Source organism: Tachysurus fulvidraco, chromosome 1 (genome assembly GCF_022655615.1).
Source record: "Tachysurus fulvidraco isolate hzauxx_2018 chromosome 1, HZAU_PFXX_2.0, whole genome shotgun sequence".
NCBI classification, from domain to species: domain Eukaryota; kingdom Metazoa; phylum Chordata; class Actinopteri; order Siluriformes; family Bagridae; genus Tachysurus; species Tachysurus fulvidraco.
This window is the reverse complement of record NC_062518.1, coordinates 27,828,688-27,845,912: the sequence shown is the minus strand read 5'-3', so window position 1 is coordinate 27,845,912 and position 17,225 is coordinate 27,828,688. Positions and strand designations below refer to the sequence as shown.

General features: G+C 38.3%; 1 protein-coding gene across 1 annotated transcript in view; it reads left to right on the top strand.

Annotated features, from left to right (window-relative positions):
* The first annotated feature begins 2,481 nt into the window (after nt 1-2,481).
* smarcd3b (SWI/SNF related, matrix associated, actin dependent regulator of chromatin, subfamily d, member 3b) overlaps nt 2,482-17,225 on the top strand; it is a 48,420-nt gene continuing 33,676 nt past the window's right edge. Inside the window, exon 1 of the mRNA XM_027169346.2 lies at nt 2,482-2,669. Coding sequence (XP_027025147.1) covers nt 2,658-2,669 — 12 coding nt within the window. The 5' untranslated portion in view covers nt 2,482-2,657. The remainder of the gene's footprint in view (nt 2,670-17,225) is intronic.

Here is a 17,225-nt window from a genome sequence, read left to right as displayed (position 1 = left end):
GAGTCCATGCCTTGATGCATCAGAGCTGTTTTGGTAGCATGAAATGGAACTACACAATATTAAGCAGTTCATTTTATAGGGATTACATTTCTTACACAGGTAACAAGAGGTGCAAAAGGTGTTTTAACTTTATGAGCTTTTTAACCTGGCCAGTAATGTCTACTACGGGTAACCTAGTAATTATAATCCTGCTCAACACCATGCATTATAAGCTCATCTACCTTTGTGGCACTTAACATGGGCCACATTAAGCTTTTTTTTTTTAACAGCCCTGCGGTCAGGAATAACGGTCACAGTTACCAAAGTCACATTATAGTTTATAATTTCTGGAAGATGACCTGACTTGCAATGTGTTTTATCTCCAAATCTTTCCCATCTGTGTTAATGCACAAATACATGTCCACATATAGACCTCAGGAATACCTATTAGTCCCTGGAGAAGATTTCTAGCACCTTGGCACAATTGAGCTGAATTAGGAACTTGCTTGTTTCCACAACTTGGTTTCTATCTGGAGTAATGTTTCCAAGTCCTGAGAACAGAGCCAGTTTCTTTCCAGCAGTTTCTTTTCCTCATTTTTCTTCAGAAAGGCAAAGGTTATGTATGACTGTCATAATAAGATGTGGTTATAATTAGTGATGTGCTTCCTAAAGGGTTTTCCTTGTAGAAACAAATCCTTCCCATGATTACATTTTATCTTAGCTTTTTTTAATTACTTGCATGTGAGTGGTTTATTCTTACGTGCACATTCATTAATCAGTGCACTCGCTAAATACTGTATATGTGGTCCCTTTAATGCACCCTGCTAAAGGTGTGCCTAAACCACATGAGTCTGAAAGCTTGTTTTCTTTAGGCTGGAGTTCAATCTAGCATTTATTTAATGTCTTGTCTTTTTATTTAACTAATCTCTAGAGCCTTAAAGTGCATCCAGGACTCCCAAAAAGAAAAATAGCTGATCTTAAGACTTGTACTTTGCTTGTACACAGTGATCAATGTTAAGATTTTATTATATATGTACCTATTTTTTTATTAAAAGTTATAAAATTTAGTTAAAATTCACAGTTTACTGTAATGTTAATTTTTCTTTATTGATCTAATTATTTACGGTTGAGTTATTCATATCTATAGCACTTTTAATAGTAGATTTACAAAATCCTGATGTACATTTACATATCCTCGATAAACAACCAAGTGGATGATGCTGGTAAGGTAACCTCTCTGATGATGAAGAAGAACCTTTGAGAGAAACCAGATACAGAAAGGATCCCATCCGCTTCTGGATGACATCAGATAGTGTGAAAAAGTGTGAAAAAAGATGTTCAGTGTGTTCAGTTTTGTGGTTTACAGTCCTGGGATGAGCACAGAACAGTCTTTACGATTAAAGCAGCAGCTTTTAGGTGCAAGTCGACAGCATCCTTGGAATTCCATTATACATTGGAGCAAAAGTGTGAGAAAGTGCTGTTTTGGGGAATTCTCGTGTTTTATTGTAGAACCATCCAAAGCTACATGAGTGTGTAACTTGTACAGAAATTCCAAGTAGAACAAGAGCATCAGGGTCAGCTTTACAGGTCCAGAAGTTGGTCATATTTTAAAACAAGTGTGTCAGGAACTTATGGGGGTTCAGCTTGAAGTGGATGTAATCAAATTACTTTCACCAGATCTCAAAATTTTCCCAAAAACATTGCCATAACTATTTTTAACATTTCTAAATAAATAAATAAATAAATAAATAAATAAATAAATAAATAAAGCAAGGTTTTCTTGGAATGTGGAGATAATGCCAGCCTTTTTATGTTATCCACACTGGGATGCCTGCTAAGTTTCATGCCAGCAAAACAGAAGACCAAGATCAATATGGATTAAATAAACACATAGAATCTGGTGTTGCTCCTTACTGGGAATGAAAAGCTGCAGCAGCAATAGCACTTTACAGATTATACTGAAAAAACCCTGGGAATGCTTTCAATAGCCAATGAAGCCTTCAGCTCTAATGTATCGTTGAAAATAACCATAAATGCACTTAAATATGTTTGTACAGTTAGAAAGTTAGTGTTCAGGTCAGGACATTTTATCATGTGATGTAATGCCCAGGGGCCACTTTATATTTAGTATTATAGTAAAACAAACAAACAAATAAATAATAAAATGACAGAAATACTTTTATATATTTTTTTATAGATAATAAATTTGACAAAAAGACGGTTTGTAAAGTTCAGAGCCTCAGGGTTAATGCATCCAAGTCCTGCCACGTTTATTATATTGACTGTTTTATACATTAATGCTATGTACATCTATAGACTATATAAATATATATCAAACGTATCTCTGTTTAATAGATTATTGCAAGAGCGCATAATGTGTGTAACTATAATGTGTGCATCACTGTAGATGTTGTTCAGTAGTTGTAGCTGTCTTCTTCTTCTTCTTTTCTTTTTTTCGTTAAACCGCCTGTAAGCGGCGGCGGCGGCGGCGCGCGTGCGCTTTAGCTGTTCGGGCTGCTGTGTGCTTCAGTGTGGCCGCTGTGCTCGCGCGCACATTCGGTTACAGCGCGCAGAAAAACGGCGAACGAGCAAGAAAAGCTCCGGAAGCAAGAGCGCGCTCACGCACACACACACACAAGCTTCACATTCGCCGCAGTTTCGCCACAGCCAACACTGTCATGGAGAGAAAGGTAGGAAACGCATCATCGTTCTAACGCGCAAAAAGACTGCTTATGCTTTTCTAGATAATAAACAGAAAAACAATGGAAAGTGTATTTATATTTGTGTGTGTGCGTGTGTGTGCGCGTGCGTGCGCGCGCGTGTGCCCACGCTGATCCCCGCACCAGATCAGAGCGCTGCTGAGTTTTTTTTTTTTTCTCCACTGGATCTAGTTTCTGAAATAAACAACAAAAAAACGAATAAAGGAAGCGAAGCTCCGTTAAACGCTACGAGTCTGATGAGACATACTGAGTGAGATGGTACAGTATAGAGGTGTAAACGCCTTGGGGTTGTGACTGATCTGTAATACCGTGTTGTGTGTAATTAGGCTACAGTAAACTGGGATGTAGAACAGATCTGCAGCTTGTGTAGCCTTGAAAGCTCAAAGCAGCAGACTAGCAGGCATCCATATCCATAATCATGTATAGTGCACGTGTAGAACCCGCTGCATCCTGTCCTTCTTATAATCTTCATCATCATCTTCATCATCATGTCAAGTGCTTAACACCTTACAGGCTTAACTGCTAACACACGTGCTTGGCTCATTCAGACATACTGCTTCGCGTTGAAGGTAAAATACAATGAGAGGAAAGGGGAAAAAAAGGTTTTTTTTTGTGCTTATACCCAGTGACGCACCCTAAACCCTGGCCTCTGTGCCCTGATGTTAACCATTTGTAACTTTTCAGACATAGGCGTATGTGTTACACATGTACAAACACCATGGATCGTCTGCTGAAAACAGAAATCTGAATCTACTCACACTGTTTAGGGATTTTGTCATATGTGCAACAGGCCTGGCCACCTGTGTGTTCTCTCCTAAACCCTAACAAACACTGAGGGTTCCTAGTGTTGTTGGCTAGTATTATTTAGTCAGTATACTGCAGCATCTCTGTCTTGGGAACTTGAGCAAAATCCCTACATTTATGATGCTTATATAACCGAGACGTTTCAGCTCGGGTCAGACCAGCTATCAGCTGCCAAAACACAGGCCGAGCTGGTCAAGATGGGAGACCGCTTCTTTTCCAGCTTCCTTTTTACTTGATTAAATTGATCAGAGATGTTTGATTTGTTCGTTGTGTTAGTTTGATTACTACTGCCAGTATTTACGGGATACAAGATTTGTAGCAGAGTAGATAGATCTAAATGAACAGACACTAGAGAAAAAATGGAACTGCTGAAATATCTATTGCACGTCTGTAAGGTCTCTAAAATCAGAGAAACCCCATCCTCATGACATTTGCTAGCTGGATTTAAAAACGCTATTAAATTACTTAAACTAAGCTAAATAATATACGTATATGCTCGGGGTGGGGTTTTTGCATGTTGCATGACATTTCAAGCATAGAGCTACATGGCAACAAACCTAAAGTGAACGTTAGCACGAGTTAGATTAAAACTAGATATATTACATGAAAAAAAAGTATGTGGACACATGGCTCAGCAGACCTGTATGTGGTTCTACCCCAAACTGTTGTCACTGTGTTGGAAGCACACACTTGTCTTGAATGCCTCAGCATGCCGTAGCATTAAAATTTCCCTTCGCTGTATCTAAGAGACACAATCCTGTTTCAGCATGACAATGCATTTTGTACACTAAGCAAGCTCTAGGAAGACATGGTTTGCCAAGGTTGGAGTAAAAGAACATGACCTCAACCCCACATTTGGGATGAACTGGAACACTGACTGCACCCCAGACATCACTGGCCAATCTCACTAATGCTCTTGTAGCTAAATGAGCACACATCTCAACAGCTCTGTTCCAGAATCTAGTGGAAATCTTTTCTAATCTAAAAGATTAACAGTAAAAAAGTAGAGGCTAAATCTGTAGTATAATCATCAGGTGTCAACAAACCTCTGGTCATATTGTGCACTTTACATCAGTTTGACGTGAGGGGTAAATAACATGTCTGCATTTGTGTCTGATGTAAACTGAATGGCATGTTTTCTTCATAAATGTCTTTCATTGGTGTATTTATTTTCTGCCCTAAGAACATTTTTTAGAACTTTCTAACATTTGTTTCATCTTTTCATTTGTGGGAGGAAAATAAAACACCAATTCTTCTTTGTGGTTACTTTATACTGAATGATCCACATGAACCGTTGTTTTGTTGGAGTTATCTGAATAGTTTTTAAAGCTAATACAGCTTATATATAGTGTATGCAAAAGTTTAGGAACCCCTGACAATTTCTGACAAGAGTCAAAGAGAACAACAACTTGCAATTGGCCACCTTAAATACCGTTTCTCATGATTGGATGCACCTACAGTATGAAATTCAAGGCTTAATGAGCTCACCAATCCAATTGTGTGTTCTAATTAATCAGTGCTAAATAGTTACAGGTATATTCACATCAACAAAATGGCAAGGGTGCCCAAATTTATGCACCTGTCTCATTTCATTTTGATGCATATTGCACATTTTCTGTCAATCCAATAAACCTCATTTCACTGCTGAAATATTACTGTGTCCTTCAGTTATTTGACAGATCAAAATGAAATTGCTTATCCAAACACCCAAATATTTATCAATGAAATGAAATGGAAATCGTCAGGGGTTCCTATACTTTTGCATACGACTGTATTGAGCTACGTTATTAATACTAGTGGTGTAATTGCTATAGTTATGATATTGGTGTAATGGCATGATAGGGGAATAGACAGTAATTGTATTATTACTAATTATTAGTATTTGATATAACATTTAGGGGGGCACGATGACTTAGTGGTTAGCACGTTTGCCTCACACCTCCAGGGTTGGGGGTTCGATTCCCGCCTCCGCCTTGTGTGTGTGGAGTTTGCATGTTCTCCCCGTGCCTCGGGGGTTTCCTCCGGGTACTCCGGTTTCCTCCCCCGGTCCAAAGACATGCATGGTAGGTTGATTGGCATCTCTGGAGGCGATGACGCCTGAGATAGGCACAGGCTCTCCGTGACCCGAGGTAGTTCGGATAAGCGGTAGAAAATGAGTGAGTGAGTGAGTGATATAACATTTAATATAGATAGAAAAAATTAAACGTTGGGCCGGCAGGGACAACAGACTTTCCGATAAATGTGACCACTTAATGACATATTTTGCGATATTCAGAGCAGATACAGCTTTAGTGTACAGCCTTCCAGATCCTTAAACTCCCTTCTTGGTTATTTTCCAATAATAAAAGCACATGATTCCATACGTAACGTTCCCAGCTACTCACTACCAGCTACCACAGCTTCAATTATTACTGTGGTCTTGATAGAATTTTTGTAAATACGCTAATATTTAGTTAGTTGTGCCATCATAAACAACTAAAATATATACTATTTTCTATTCTAATCAAACTGTATTCTGTACTCTTAAGTGTCTTCCTTCATGTAAGTCATTTTTCTATACAAATGAGCATGACAATTAGACAAGAATACAAATTTGTCTATGACACCGTTTCTACTGACTCTTTTTTTTTAGCTTGCATTAGCTACTTTCCCTTAAACTGAGATGGCCGTGCTGATGGAATGTAAAGAGGACACAGAAAGAGAGCATGTCACACTGAATCATGAATCCTGACTTTAGGGTTGTAGTGTAGAAGTAGAATGTCTCTGGTGTAACATCTCATCGAAAAGCTGAATAGGCTGGATTCAAATCTAACACGCATTACTTCTGCGAGAGTGCATTGCAGGAATGTGTGGTGCCTGAAACTGTGGAAAGACACATTATGGCAAGACCGTGAATACTATATGTGGATATTTACAACAATATAGTCAGTCTTTTTATTTAAAAAAAATATATATATATATGTTCCTATAATATATCACTCAGCCGTGACATCGGACATGCATTCTGAAGGTGTGCTGTGGGATCCTTTGTCATGTTCCTCATATCATCCCTGAACAGTGTTTGCGGTGTGGCAGGGAGCATTATCCTGCTGAAACAGAACACTGCCATTAGGGAATATACTGTAGTTAGAAACAACGATTAAGTAGGTGCTACGTGTCAAAGTATCATCCACAAGACCCAGGGCTTCATTGTCCAGAACATTGTCCAGAGCATCACACTGCCTCTGCTGGCTTGCCTTTTTCCCATAGTGCATCTTGGTATCATCTCTTTCCCACATAAGTGATGCACACACACCCAGTCATCCACATGATGCAAAAGATCAGACCAGGCCACCTTCTTCCACTCTTTCCTCCCATTGTCCAGTTCTTATGCTCCTATTGTAGGTGCACCAAACTGTGTGTCTTCGGACTCCTTTCTATCTTAGCCAACATTAACATTTTGTGATACAGTAGTTCTTCTGTGGGTCCTCGGCCAGACAGGCTTGTACCTTTTGGCTCCCTATACGCATCAGTGAACCTTGGGTGCTCACCAGTTCACCGGTTTTCCTTCTTTGGACTACTATTGGTAGGCACTAATCACTGCATACCGGGAACACCCCACAAGATCTGTTGTTTTGGAGATGCTCTGATCCAGTCATCTTTGTCATAGTCGCTCAGATACTTACACTTGTCCATTTTTCCTTATTCCAACACAACATTGAGACTTGACTGTTCACTTGTTGCCTAACCCCTTGCTCTACTTCTTGATAAGTACAAGATAATCAATCTTATTCACTTCAACCTCTCTCTCTCATCTTCTACCGCTTATCCGAACTACCTCGGGTCACGGGGAGCCTGTGCCTGTCTCAGGCATCATCGGGCATCAGGGCAGGATACACCCTGGACGGAGTGCCAACCCATCGCAGGACACACACACACACTCATTCACTCACACACTCACACACACTACGGACAATTTTCCAGAGATGCCAATCAACCTACCATGCATGTCTTTGGACCGGGGAGGAAACCGGAGTACCCGGAGGAAACCCCAGAGGCACAGGGAGAACATGCAAACTCCACACACACAAGGCGGAGGCGGGAATCGAACCCCCAACCCTGGAGGTGTGAGGCGAACATGCTAACCACTAAGCCACCGTGCCCCCCCCTCCCCTTCAACCTATCAATAGATATAATGCTATGATGGATTTTTGTATATTCCCAGCACCTATGATTTTGCTCAGTCTAATTCATTTTGTACAAATAAGTGGACAAGGAGCAAAATTTAATCTTTGTGATCTTTCACACAGGTATAAATTCCTTTCGTGAACTATATTTATTCGACTCCACACTTCCAGATTCCTTTTGGGCTTTTATTTATATGTAACAACCCCAGTGGAATGTGTGGTGCCTGCTCTGCTTCTGCAGGTTAAAGAGACAGCAAGCTCATTGAGCTCCTTATGCAAGGAGTTATGGAGACAATACTGTCTTCATCCTCAGCTATTAGAAGACCGATACTGCGCAGCTCACATTTCTTTGCCGATCAAATAAGCAGAACGTGTCTGTAATAAGTTTTAATAGCGATGCTTATGAGTACACGCTGGATTCCAGCAAGCTTAGATCATCTTGTTCAGCTATTGTTCCAGTCTATTCCAGGTTTGTTTTTTTTTTGTGTCACCACTCCCGTGTAAAAAAACATTAATATTTTATTATGTGCTGTAAGCATCTCAAGAAATCTTTAATCTAGTGGTTTTTTGCAGAGGATTTCATCAGTCACACTATTTAAAAAACATGAATCGTTTTCGCATACTCATACACACTAACCAGCCACTTTAATAGGAACACTTGAACACAATTCAATTCAAGTTTATTTGTATAGCGCTTTTTACAATTGACATTGTCTCAAAGCAGCTTTACAGAACATAAACATAGAACAAAAGGTTAATATAAAGAATAATATAAAGATTAATAGAATACAAAATTCAAGTTTAATATTAGATGTATAGAACTGCTCATGCAGATACAGCCCTGGACCAGCAACTATGCCACAGTCAAAGTCACACAGTTCAGACTTTTTCTTCATTCTGATGTTTGATGTAAACATTAGCTGAAGATCTTGTATCTGCATGCTGTTTTAATGCTGCGTGATTGGCGAGTGTTTGTAATAAAGCGACTGGTGAGTGTATGCAGCAATATCGACATTCTATGCTATTTTATACGCTTCCGTTATTCCACATTTTGGAATATTTCAACCATGATCTGGACCTGAAAATAGAAAATAGCTCTGTACATGCATTTCTACTTAATGTGAGACAAATACGGTGGAATAAAAAGTTAGGTCAAATAATTTTTGTAATCTCGTAAGCAACGTAGTGTGACCATGAGTGTGACACACTTGAACCTGACTTTGCTTAGCCATTCAACCTTCGGCTAATACTTCAGGCAGTCTTGCACAATTGTTCCAGGGCACATTGATGTGAAAGAAAGCCCAGGTCGGCCTGTATCCAGTCTCAGAAGCTCCTCTGAGTTCAGTGCTTTGTATATTTTTCAGAGACAGTCCCAAAGGGGCCAGCAACACCTGAATAGGATCACAGCGGTTTGCCTCGCTGCCTTCCAATCTGTCAGTTAGGCAGGGTCTGGAGAAAAGGAAATAAAAGAAAACGTCATTAGTATTCAAGGACCCATGTTTTTTTTTTCTCTTTCACACCTCAAGTGCTTTAAGAAGGCTTAGTAAGAGGGCAGGCACAGCCGAGAGCTGATTATTGAATACGCTTTTTCTTTCTATTTTTTAGTAAGGCTTTAGTCCAAATCAGTCTAGGCTTCCAAACGGTGAGAAATTAACGTGGCTTTCTTCTCAGAGCTCTTTGTTGCTGAAATCTCTTTTCATTCAGTTTTTTTTTTTCCTCTCCATTTTTTTTAGAATGTGTGTTTGAAAATGATCGTGCACTTTTGTTCATGTTCATAAAAAGACAGATCACACTGCAGATCTTCTGAATCCTGGTTTCGATTCAACATAAATCTTAGTAATCTTTTATTTATTTACTTACCTATCTATCTATCTATCTATCTATCTATCTATCTATCTATCTATCTATCTATCTATCTATCTATCTATCTATCTATCTATCTATCTATTTATTTATTTATTTCCTTACTTACTTACTCCCTTACCACTGCAATTATTGAACTTCATATACAGGGTCACGACAATGAACGGCCTCGGCTTTTGTGTCTGAGGTTTCTTTGAGAAAGAGGTGGACAATACCAAACTTCCGTATTTAGCTGGTGTGGAATGTTTGGCAGCTTGAGAGAAAAGCCAGTTCTTTGTAATCCTGGAAACATCCGTTAGTACGTTTTTTTTTTTTTTTTTCTGCAGTGAACTTGCAAGCTGTTAATGTAACTTGAGTAGTAGGTTTCCCATAGACATCAGTGGCCTTCTTTACATTTATATTACTAGGTAATAAGTGGTGCCACTAGTATATTCTATAATAGGTTTGTTTTGTAGAATTCCATACAAAAATTCTATAGTAACTAGAAAAGTATTCCAATTTATATACATGTAGTCAGCATCTTCTGTGAATATGGGTGAAGGCTGTTATTTAAAAAAAAAAAAAAAAAGGGTAATTAGCTCCATCACAATGAATATGAGAAACATTTAATTGAAGTAAATTTAGTTTAGCAACGATAAAGTGTCAGTGTTATTGTCACTCCTGTATTACTTTGTGTAAAATGTCTTTTTGCCACGTATTAGCACTCAGTCTCCCATAATGCTTGAATAGATTAAAAAATACAGAGCAAGGAATCTGAGAAACTCTTCCATACAAAATTTTCCCATATCCTCGCTCAGCTTCAGCTCTCCCCACAGGTTTTTACTGGGGTTTAGGTCAGGGGACTGGAATGCCCATGTCAAAAGCTTGATTGTGTGGTCATTGAACTTTTTTTGTGCAGATTTGGATGTATCTTTTGGATCACTATCCTGCTGAAAGCTCCAACCACAGCCCTGTTATTATTGCGTCTTGGTAGAAGAAGCCAGATTTTGAATTTAAAACCTTCGTGGAGTTTCCAACACTGTGTCTTCACAATTTTCCCAGGGCCTTTGGAGTCAAAACAGCTCCATAACATTACAGATTCTCCATAACAGCATAATCCAATCAGAGCTCCAGTTTATGGTTAGATGAATGAAAAGGTTTTTTCAAGGACATCTCAATTTTTGACTTCGAGAGAACATTTAATTGTAGACTTGGAAACTTTGTTTAATGTGCCATGTTCTGCAAATCCTCACCTGTATTCCTTGGAGAAGTAACCAAAACCAAAAAGTAATTGTGTTAATGTGACTTAATTCAATAACATGGACCCAATGTACACATTTGAATATAACTCATTGAGTTGATTTGATTCAAATGTGTAATGTGTATTCTTCTATTAACACAAAGCCTTGAATAAAAGAACTGAGCTGCGAATCAAACCCACAATGCAAGTGTTTTGCAACAGACACATTACCGCTCTTCGATTCTACCAAGCATGCTTTTTTTTTGCCTAAATTTAACAGTAATTATTTCCATCAGTGCTTCCGTCCTCATGAGATTTCCCAGTGTAATTGGTTTACCTTAATTCTGTGTGAATTGATCACACATACTGCACATCTTTCAAGCTAATAATTAGTGCATGGAGGAGAGCGGTTAGCTTTAGCTAGCATGGGGAGAGTAGCGTGGTTAGCTTTAGCTAGCATGGGGGAGAGTAGCAGGGTTAGCTTTAGCTAGCATGAGGGAGAGCGTTTAGCTTTAGCTAGCATGGGGAGAGTAGTGTGGTTAGCTTTAGCTAGCATGGGGGAGAGTAGCAGGGTTAGCTTTAGCTAGTATGGGGGAGAGTAGCAGGGTTAGCTTTAGCTGGTATACAGCATAAAACATGTGCCAAACATTAGCTGGTATACATTAGCTGGTATACAGCATTAAACATGTGCCAAAATAAATATGCAGACCATTTTTTTGACAAGCATAATATTTTTAACTAAACTAAAAACTAGATTCTTTTTTTTAGTTTAGAGTAAGCTTACTTCAGTTAGAATTGGTTGGACAAATGGTTAGATTTCTGTTGTGTTTGCAACATAGTTAAGATCAAGCTAATTAACCAGAAATAAGTTTTTTCATTCACATCCTTATCAAGGGAGGCAAAGATTTTAAAGCCGACTGTATAACCTGCTCGAACAACAAAAGATTTATTTGCTCGCAGATTTATTCACGCTAAACTCTTTATCGGTGTGGATTCCGTAAGCCATTTCACACACAGGATATTAAATATAGATCTGTAGTAACTTCACACAGCCTTATTGCAGTGCAGACTAGGTGCAGAAGAGGGATTTTTTTTTGTAATGTATAATTATGTGATGATCTTATTTGGAGCTTGCGAAAGACACAATAAATAAACAGCTCACAATTTGTTCACAGCAGGCCAACTGAACGCATGGGATAATTTCCCACCGGTGCCGTTAAGAGCTGTGTTATGAGTGGGGAAGGCTGCTGATCTAGCTTTACAGTGTGGTTTGGGAGGGGACACTGAATTCCAGTTGCGCCACAGCTTGTTGAGCGCTTCTGAGACAGACTGTCTGGCTTTCACTGTGGCTGACCCATTTTTTACAAGCGGAAACCCTCAATATCCCATTCATCCAAGAGAGCCAGATAGAAGTGGAATGGCGTCAGCATTATAGTTAATCTATAAAGATCCAGACTGACCTTTCAACACACAGAGCGAACACTTGCATGTTCACAAGTGCTTTTTTTTTTTTTACACAAAAAAAGGAAATATACTGCTCTATGAATAGCAGCTTTTGAAAGCTTCTGGCTTTACAGGTGATGAGTAAAAATGCTGAATTTGTTTTGTGCGATGCTGATCAGATTCCAGTCAGACAGGACTGCTGATGGATTTAGGCTGAGAACGAGTGAAGGACAGAAGAATATCAAATTGCTAAAGGAGGTTTAGTTGATAAAGATGTAGATAGAACGGATCCGGTTCCAGTTGTAGGAGCACGTAAAGGGAAGATGTCTGTAAAAAAACGAAATGATTTCTATATTTCAACAGCAATAAAATAAAATAAAACAAAGATAATATTTGGCACAATGATCATTTTTTAGAAATGTATCAGGTGTTTAAATTTCAATTCGGTTTTATTTGTGTTGCGCTTTTAACAGTGGATATTATCACATAGCAGCTTTACAGAAATATATGAATTTTACATTTATAAATGCATGTATTTCTGTAAATATTTAAATAGAAATTTACGTCTAATCAGCAAGCCTGAGGTGATGGTAATGAGGAAAAACTCCCGAAGAACAACGAAGAACAATTGACTCATAAAGGGAATCCATTCTCATCTTGGTGACACGAGAGACATAAATATTTTTTCTGCCATAACTGTGTATTATATGACAAATTCAGCAATTGTGTAACCAGGAAGCATCTTTTTTCTGGATTTTTGCTTCTACATTTTTCCAGGTAATTCATTCGTGTTCAAAAAGTGGTTTATTATGTAATATATTACTAAACCACTTAAAACCACATAATAAACTATTTTTGTGCTGACATATATATACATCTGTCTGAAACATTTACTTTTAATTAGAAAGGTAAAATCTGACCAAATAACTCTAATAAATTCAAATCATATACACAACAATTCCTAGTACAACATGCTGTAAAATGCTTTTTGACTATCCATGTCTTAAACATAGAATCAAATAGAATAAAAATTGACCACGAATGACAATAAAAAATGAATTTAACAGTACAGGTAGAAAAGGGAAATGATCTGAATATAGTATGACTATTGTGAATAGTGGAGTTTGGAAATCTTGTGACTGAATTAGTATTTAATAAAACAGTGTCTGAGGGCCTTTTTACACCTGGTCACTTCATGTGTTTTCTCTGATCCGATAACTACTGTATCTGATTTGTTAAAACTGTTCCATTTACATTAGGCCACATAAATGCGTCTTGGCGAATCAGATATCAATCCGATCTTTTTACTCCCGCCCAAAATGCAAATGTATTTTACCTCATTTCCGGGGTCATTGAAATGGAACACACTTTGGTTTGTGTGGTTGCTACAAAAAAAACAGCATTTACTGTTTGCTGAATTTTCGCTGGCGGCAGCAGTGCGTTTTAAGACCCAACATTTTAAGACACCTGTGTGAAAGATCGGAGCCAGCGCTGGTGGGAAAACATATTTGTTTCTGGTGCAATGCACGACTCGTGAGTCACTTGCGAGTGACATACTTCTGTTTGGGTGGAGTATAGCACTGGCTTGAACAACAACATGCATTTACACCTGTCCAGTTTTATCTGAAATGCGTCCCAGATCACCTCCTGAGGTGGTTTGAGCGATCTGATTTATATCTGTCTCGAAAACCTTTCGGAGGGCATTTACACCTGGTCTTTTTACGATCGGATAGCTATCGGTTCACAGAAAACGCATGAAGTGACCAGGTGTAAAAAGCCCCTAAGACTTATGCACCACACAAGGCTTTTAAAAGATGATTATGAGGTAGATCAGAATGTTTTATTTAATTCCCTGATATTTCTGATACATCTAGATGTTAATCAACTTTGAACATGCTACCTTTTGTTGAAACTCACCCATTTTTTAATACCACTGACAGGTATTTCTTGTTGTCTGGGTGTGTCCTGTTAGATTGACCATTTAAACAATTAATAGCTCTGAATGTCTACCCTGGATTTGTTTAAAACTGTTAATCAAAAGGATAGAACATAGATAACCATCTATGGGAGAAAAGCTAGTCATTTTAAATTGTAAAGAAAGGAAGAATCTGCTTAAGATCCAAAACATACAAGCTCATGGGTAAAGCATGGTGGTGGTAGTTTCATGGCTTGTGCTTGCATGGATGCTGGTTCAGCTTCACTAATCATAATCGATTACGTAATTCATGATGGTCACAGCAGAATGAATTCAGAAGTCTACAGAAACATTCTATCCGCCAGTTTACACAGAAATGCATCTAATTGGGAGGAACTTCATAAGGCAGCAAGATGATGCTTCAAAACACAACACAAAACTTCATCGAAAGGGGAAAGTGGAAGGTTTTAGACTGACTAAGTCAATCACCAGATCTTAATCCAATTGGGTGGTGTGCCATCAAATATGCAAGTATAGCAAAATCAGAAGAACAGTCATTTGTGTTCCAATACTTTTGGATGGTGCTGTATGTTGAATGTAGCAACACACAGTGCACATAACCAGTCAGTCAGTCTCATGACTATTAGAAATGAAGACTGTATTAGTAGTCAACTGTCTTAAAGAATTGTCAGAATTGTCATAAATTTTCTATCCCATTTTATAATTTCTTCTGCTTGCTTGTGATGTAACATGTGCAGTGTTTAGCTTTAGATATGTAATAAGTACTTTGTTCCTGCCTGGATATTAACAGGTTAGATAACTACACTGTACAACCAAAAATTTGTGGACATCGAATCATCATACATTTTTGTGCTTTAGCCCTCCGCAGTTGCCACAAGAGCCTCCACTCTTTTTTTTTTTTTTTCTCCAATTAAATTTTTGTATAGCACTTTTAACAATTCACATCGTCTCAAAGCAGCTTTACAGAAGTATAGAAACATAAAAATAAATAAATACATACATTTAAAGGTTATAATTAATTGAAAATGTTTATTTAAAATTTAAAATACTATATAGCTATAACATCTATCCCCAATGAGCAAGCCAGAGGTGACGGTCGCAAGGAAAAACTTGAGATGATATGACGAAGAGTCCTTAAGAGGAACCAATCTAAGAAGGGGACCCGTCCTCATGCTTGATTTTGGAGCATGGCTGTGGAGAGTCCTGGGGTGAAGTCAGTGTTACAGTCCAAATCTGTTCAGTGGAGTTGAGATCAGGACTCTTGATTTCTTCTAATCTAGCATTTGAAAACCTTGTCTCTGTGGATCTTGCTTTGTCCACAATGGTGTGATTGTAAAGCAGGAACGTTAGAGGTTTAGGTGTCTTAGTTCAAGTGAAGGGAAATTGTAAAACAGGAATATAATAATCTATACAATAATGTCATTCCAAGTTTGCAACAGTAGTTGGAGTTAGGAACACATATGACCGTGATGATCAGGTGTCCACAAACATTTGGCTGCATAGTGTAGCTAGATGTGTAGCCAGTTTTTTTGTTTTTTTTTTACTTGGTGTAGTTTTAGTGTGTTCATTACTGAATATATTATGTTCATTATATAATTCAGTGGTGTGAAAAAGTGTTTGGCCCTTCTTGCTTTTTTTGCACATTTGTGACATTTTAAATGTTTCAGATCATCAAACAAATTTAAATATTAGTCAAAGATAACAAGACACAAGTAAACACAACATGCAGTTTTTAAATGAAGGTTTTTATTATTAATGGAAAACAAAATCCAAACCTACATGGCCCTGTGTGAAAAAGTGTTTGCCCCCTAAACCTAATAACCGGTTGGGCTGCCCTTAGCAGCAAGAACTGCAATCAAGCATTTGCGATAACATGCAATGAGTCTGTTACAGCGTTGTGGAGGAATTTTATTCTTTGTTCTTTTGTTCTAATACTTTGCAGAATTGTTGTAATTCAGCCACATTGTAGGGTTTTCGAGCACGAACTGTCTTTTTAAAGGTCGTGCCACGGCATCTCTATAGGATTCAGGTCAGGACTTTAACTCGGCCACTCCAAAGTCTTCATTTTGTTTTTCTTCAGCCATTAAGAGGTGGACTTGCTGGTGTGTTTTGCATCATTGTCCTGTTGAAGAACCAAAGTTAGCTACAGCTTGAGGTCACGAACAGATGGCCTCACATTGTCCTTCAGGATTTTTTGGTAGACAACAGAATTCATGGTTCCATTTATCACAGCAAGTCTTCCAGGCCCTTAAGCAGCAAAACAGCCCCAGACCTTCACACTACCACCACCATTTTTTACTGTTGGTATGATGTTCTCTTTCTGAAATGCGGTGTTACTTTTACACCAGATGTAATGGGACACACACCTTCCAAAAAGTTTAACGTTTGTCTAGTCAGTCCACAGAGTACTGTCCCAAAAGTTTTGGGGATCGTCAAGATCATTGATTTTCTGGCAAAACTGAGACGAGCCTTTATATACTTCTTGCGCAGCTGTGGTTTTTGTCTTGGAACTCTGCCATGCAGGGCATTTTTGGTCAGTCTCTTTCTTATGGTGGAGTCATGAACACTGACCTTAACTGAGGCACGTGAGGTCTGCGGTTCTTTGGATGTTGATATAGGGTCTTTTGTGACATCTTGGATGAGTCGTTGCTGAGCTCTTGCGGTAATTTTGGTTACTCCTGTGAAGGTTTACCACTGAAAGGGCTGTATAACCTTTACCAGACTGATAGATCTCAATTACGTTCTTTCTCATTTGTTCCTGAATTTCTTTGGATCTCAGCATGATGTGTAGCTTTCAAGGATCTTTTGTTCTACTTTACTTTGTCAATCAGGTCTTATATAAGTGATCTCTTGATAGTGAACAGGTGTGGCAGTAATCAGGCCTGGGTGTGGTGAGAGAAACTGAACTTAGGTGTGATAAACCACAGTTTAGTTATGTTTTAACAGGGGAGGGGGGATTTTCCACACATGGCCATGTGAGTTTGCATTTTATTTTCCCTTAATAATAAAAACCTTCATATAAAAACTGCATGTTGTGTTTACTTGTGTTATTTTTGACTAATATTTAAAAAAAATTTGATGATCTGAAAAATTAA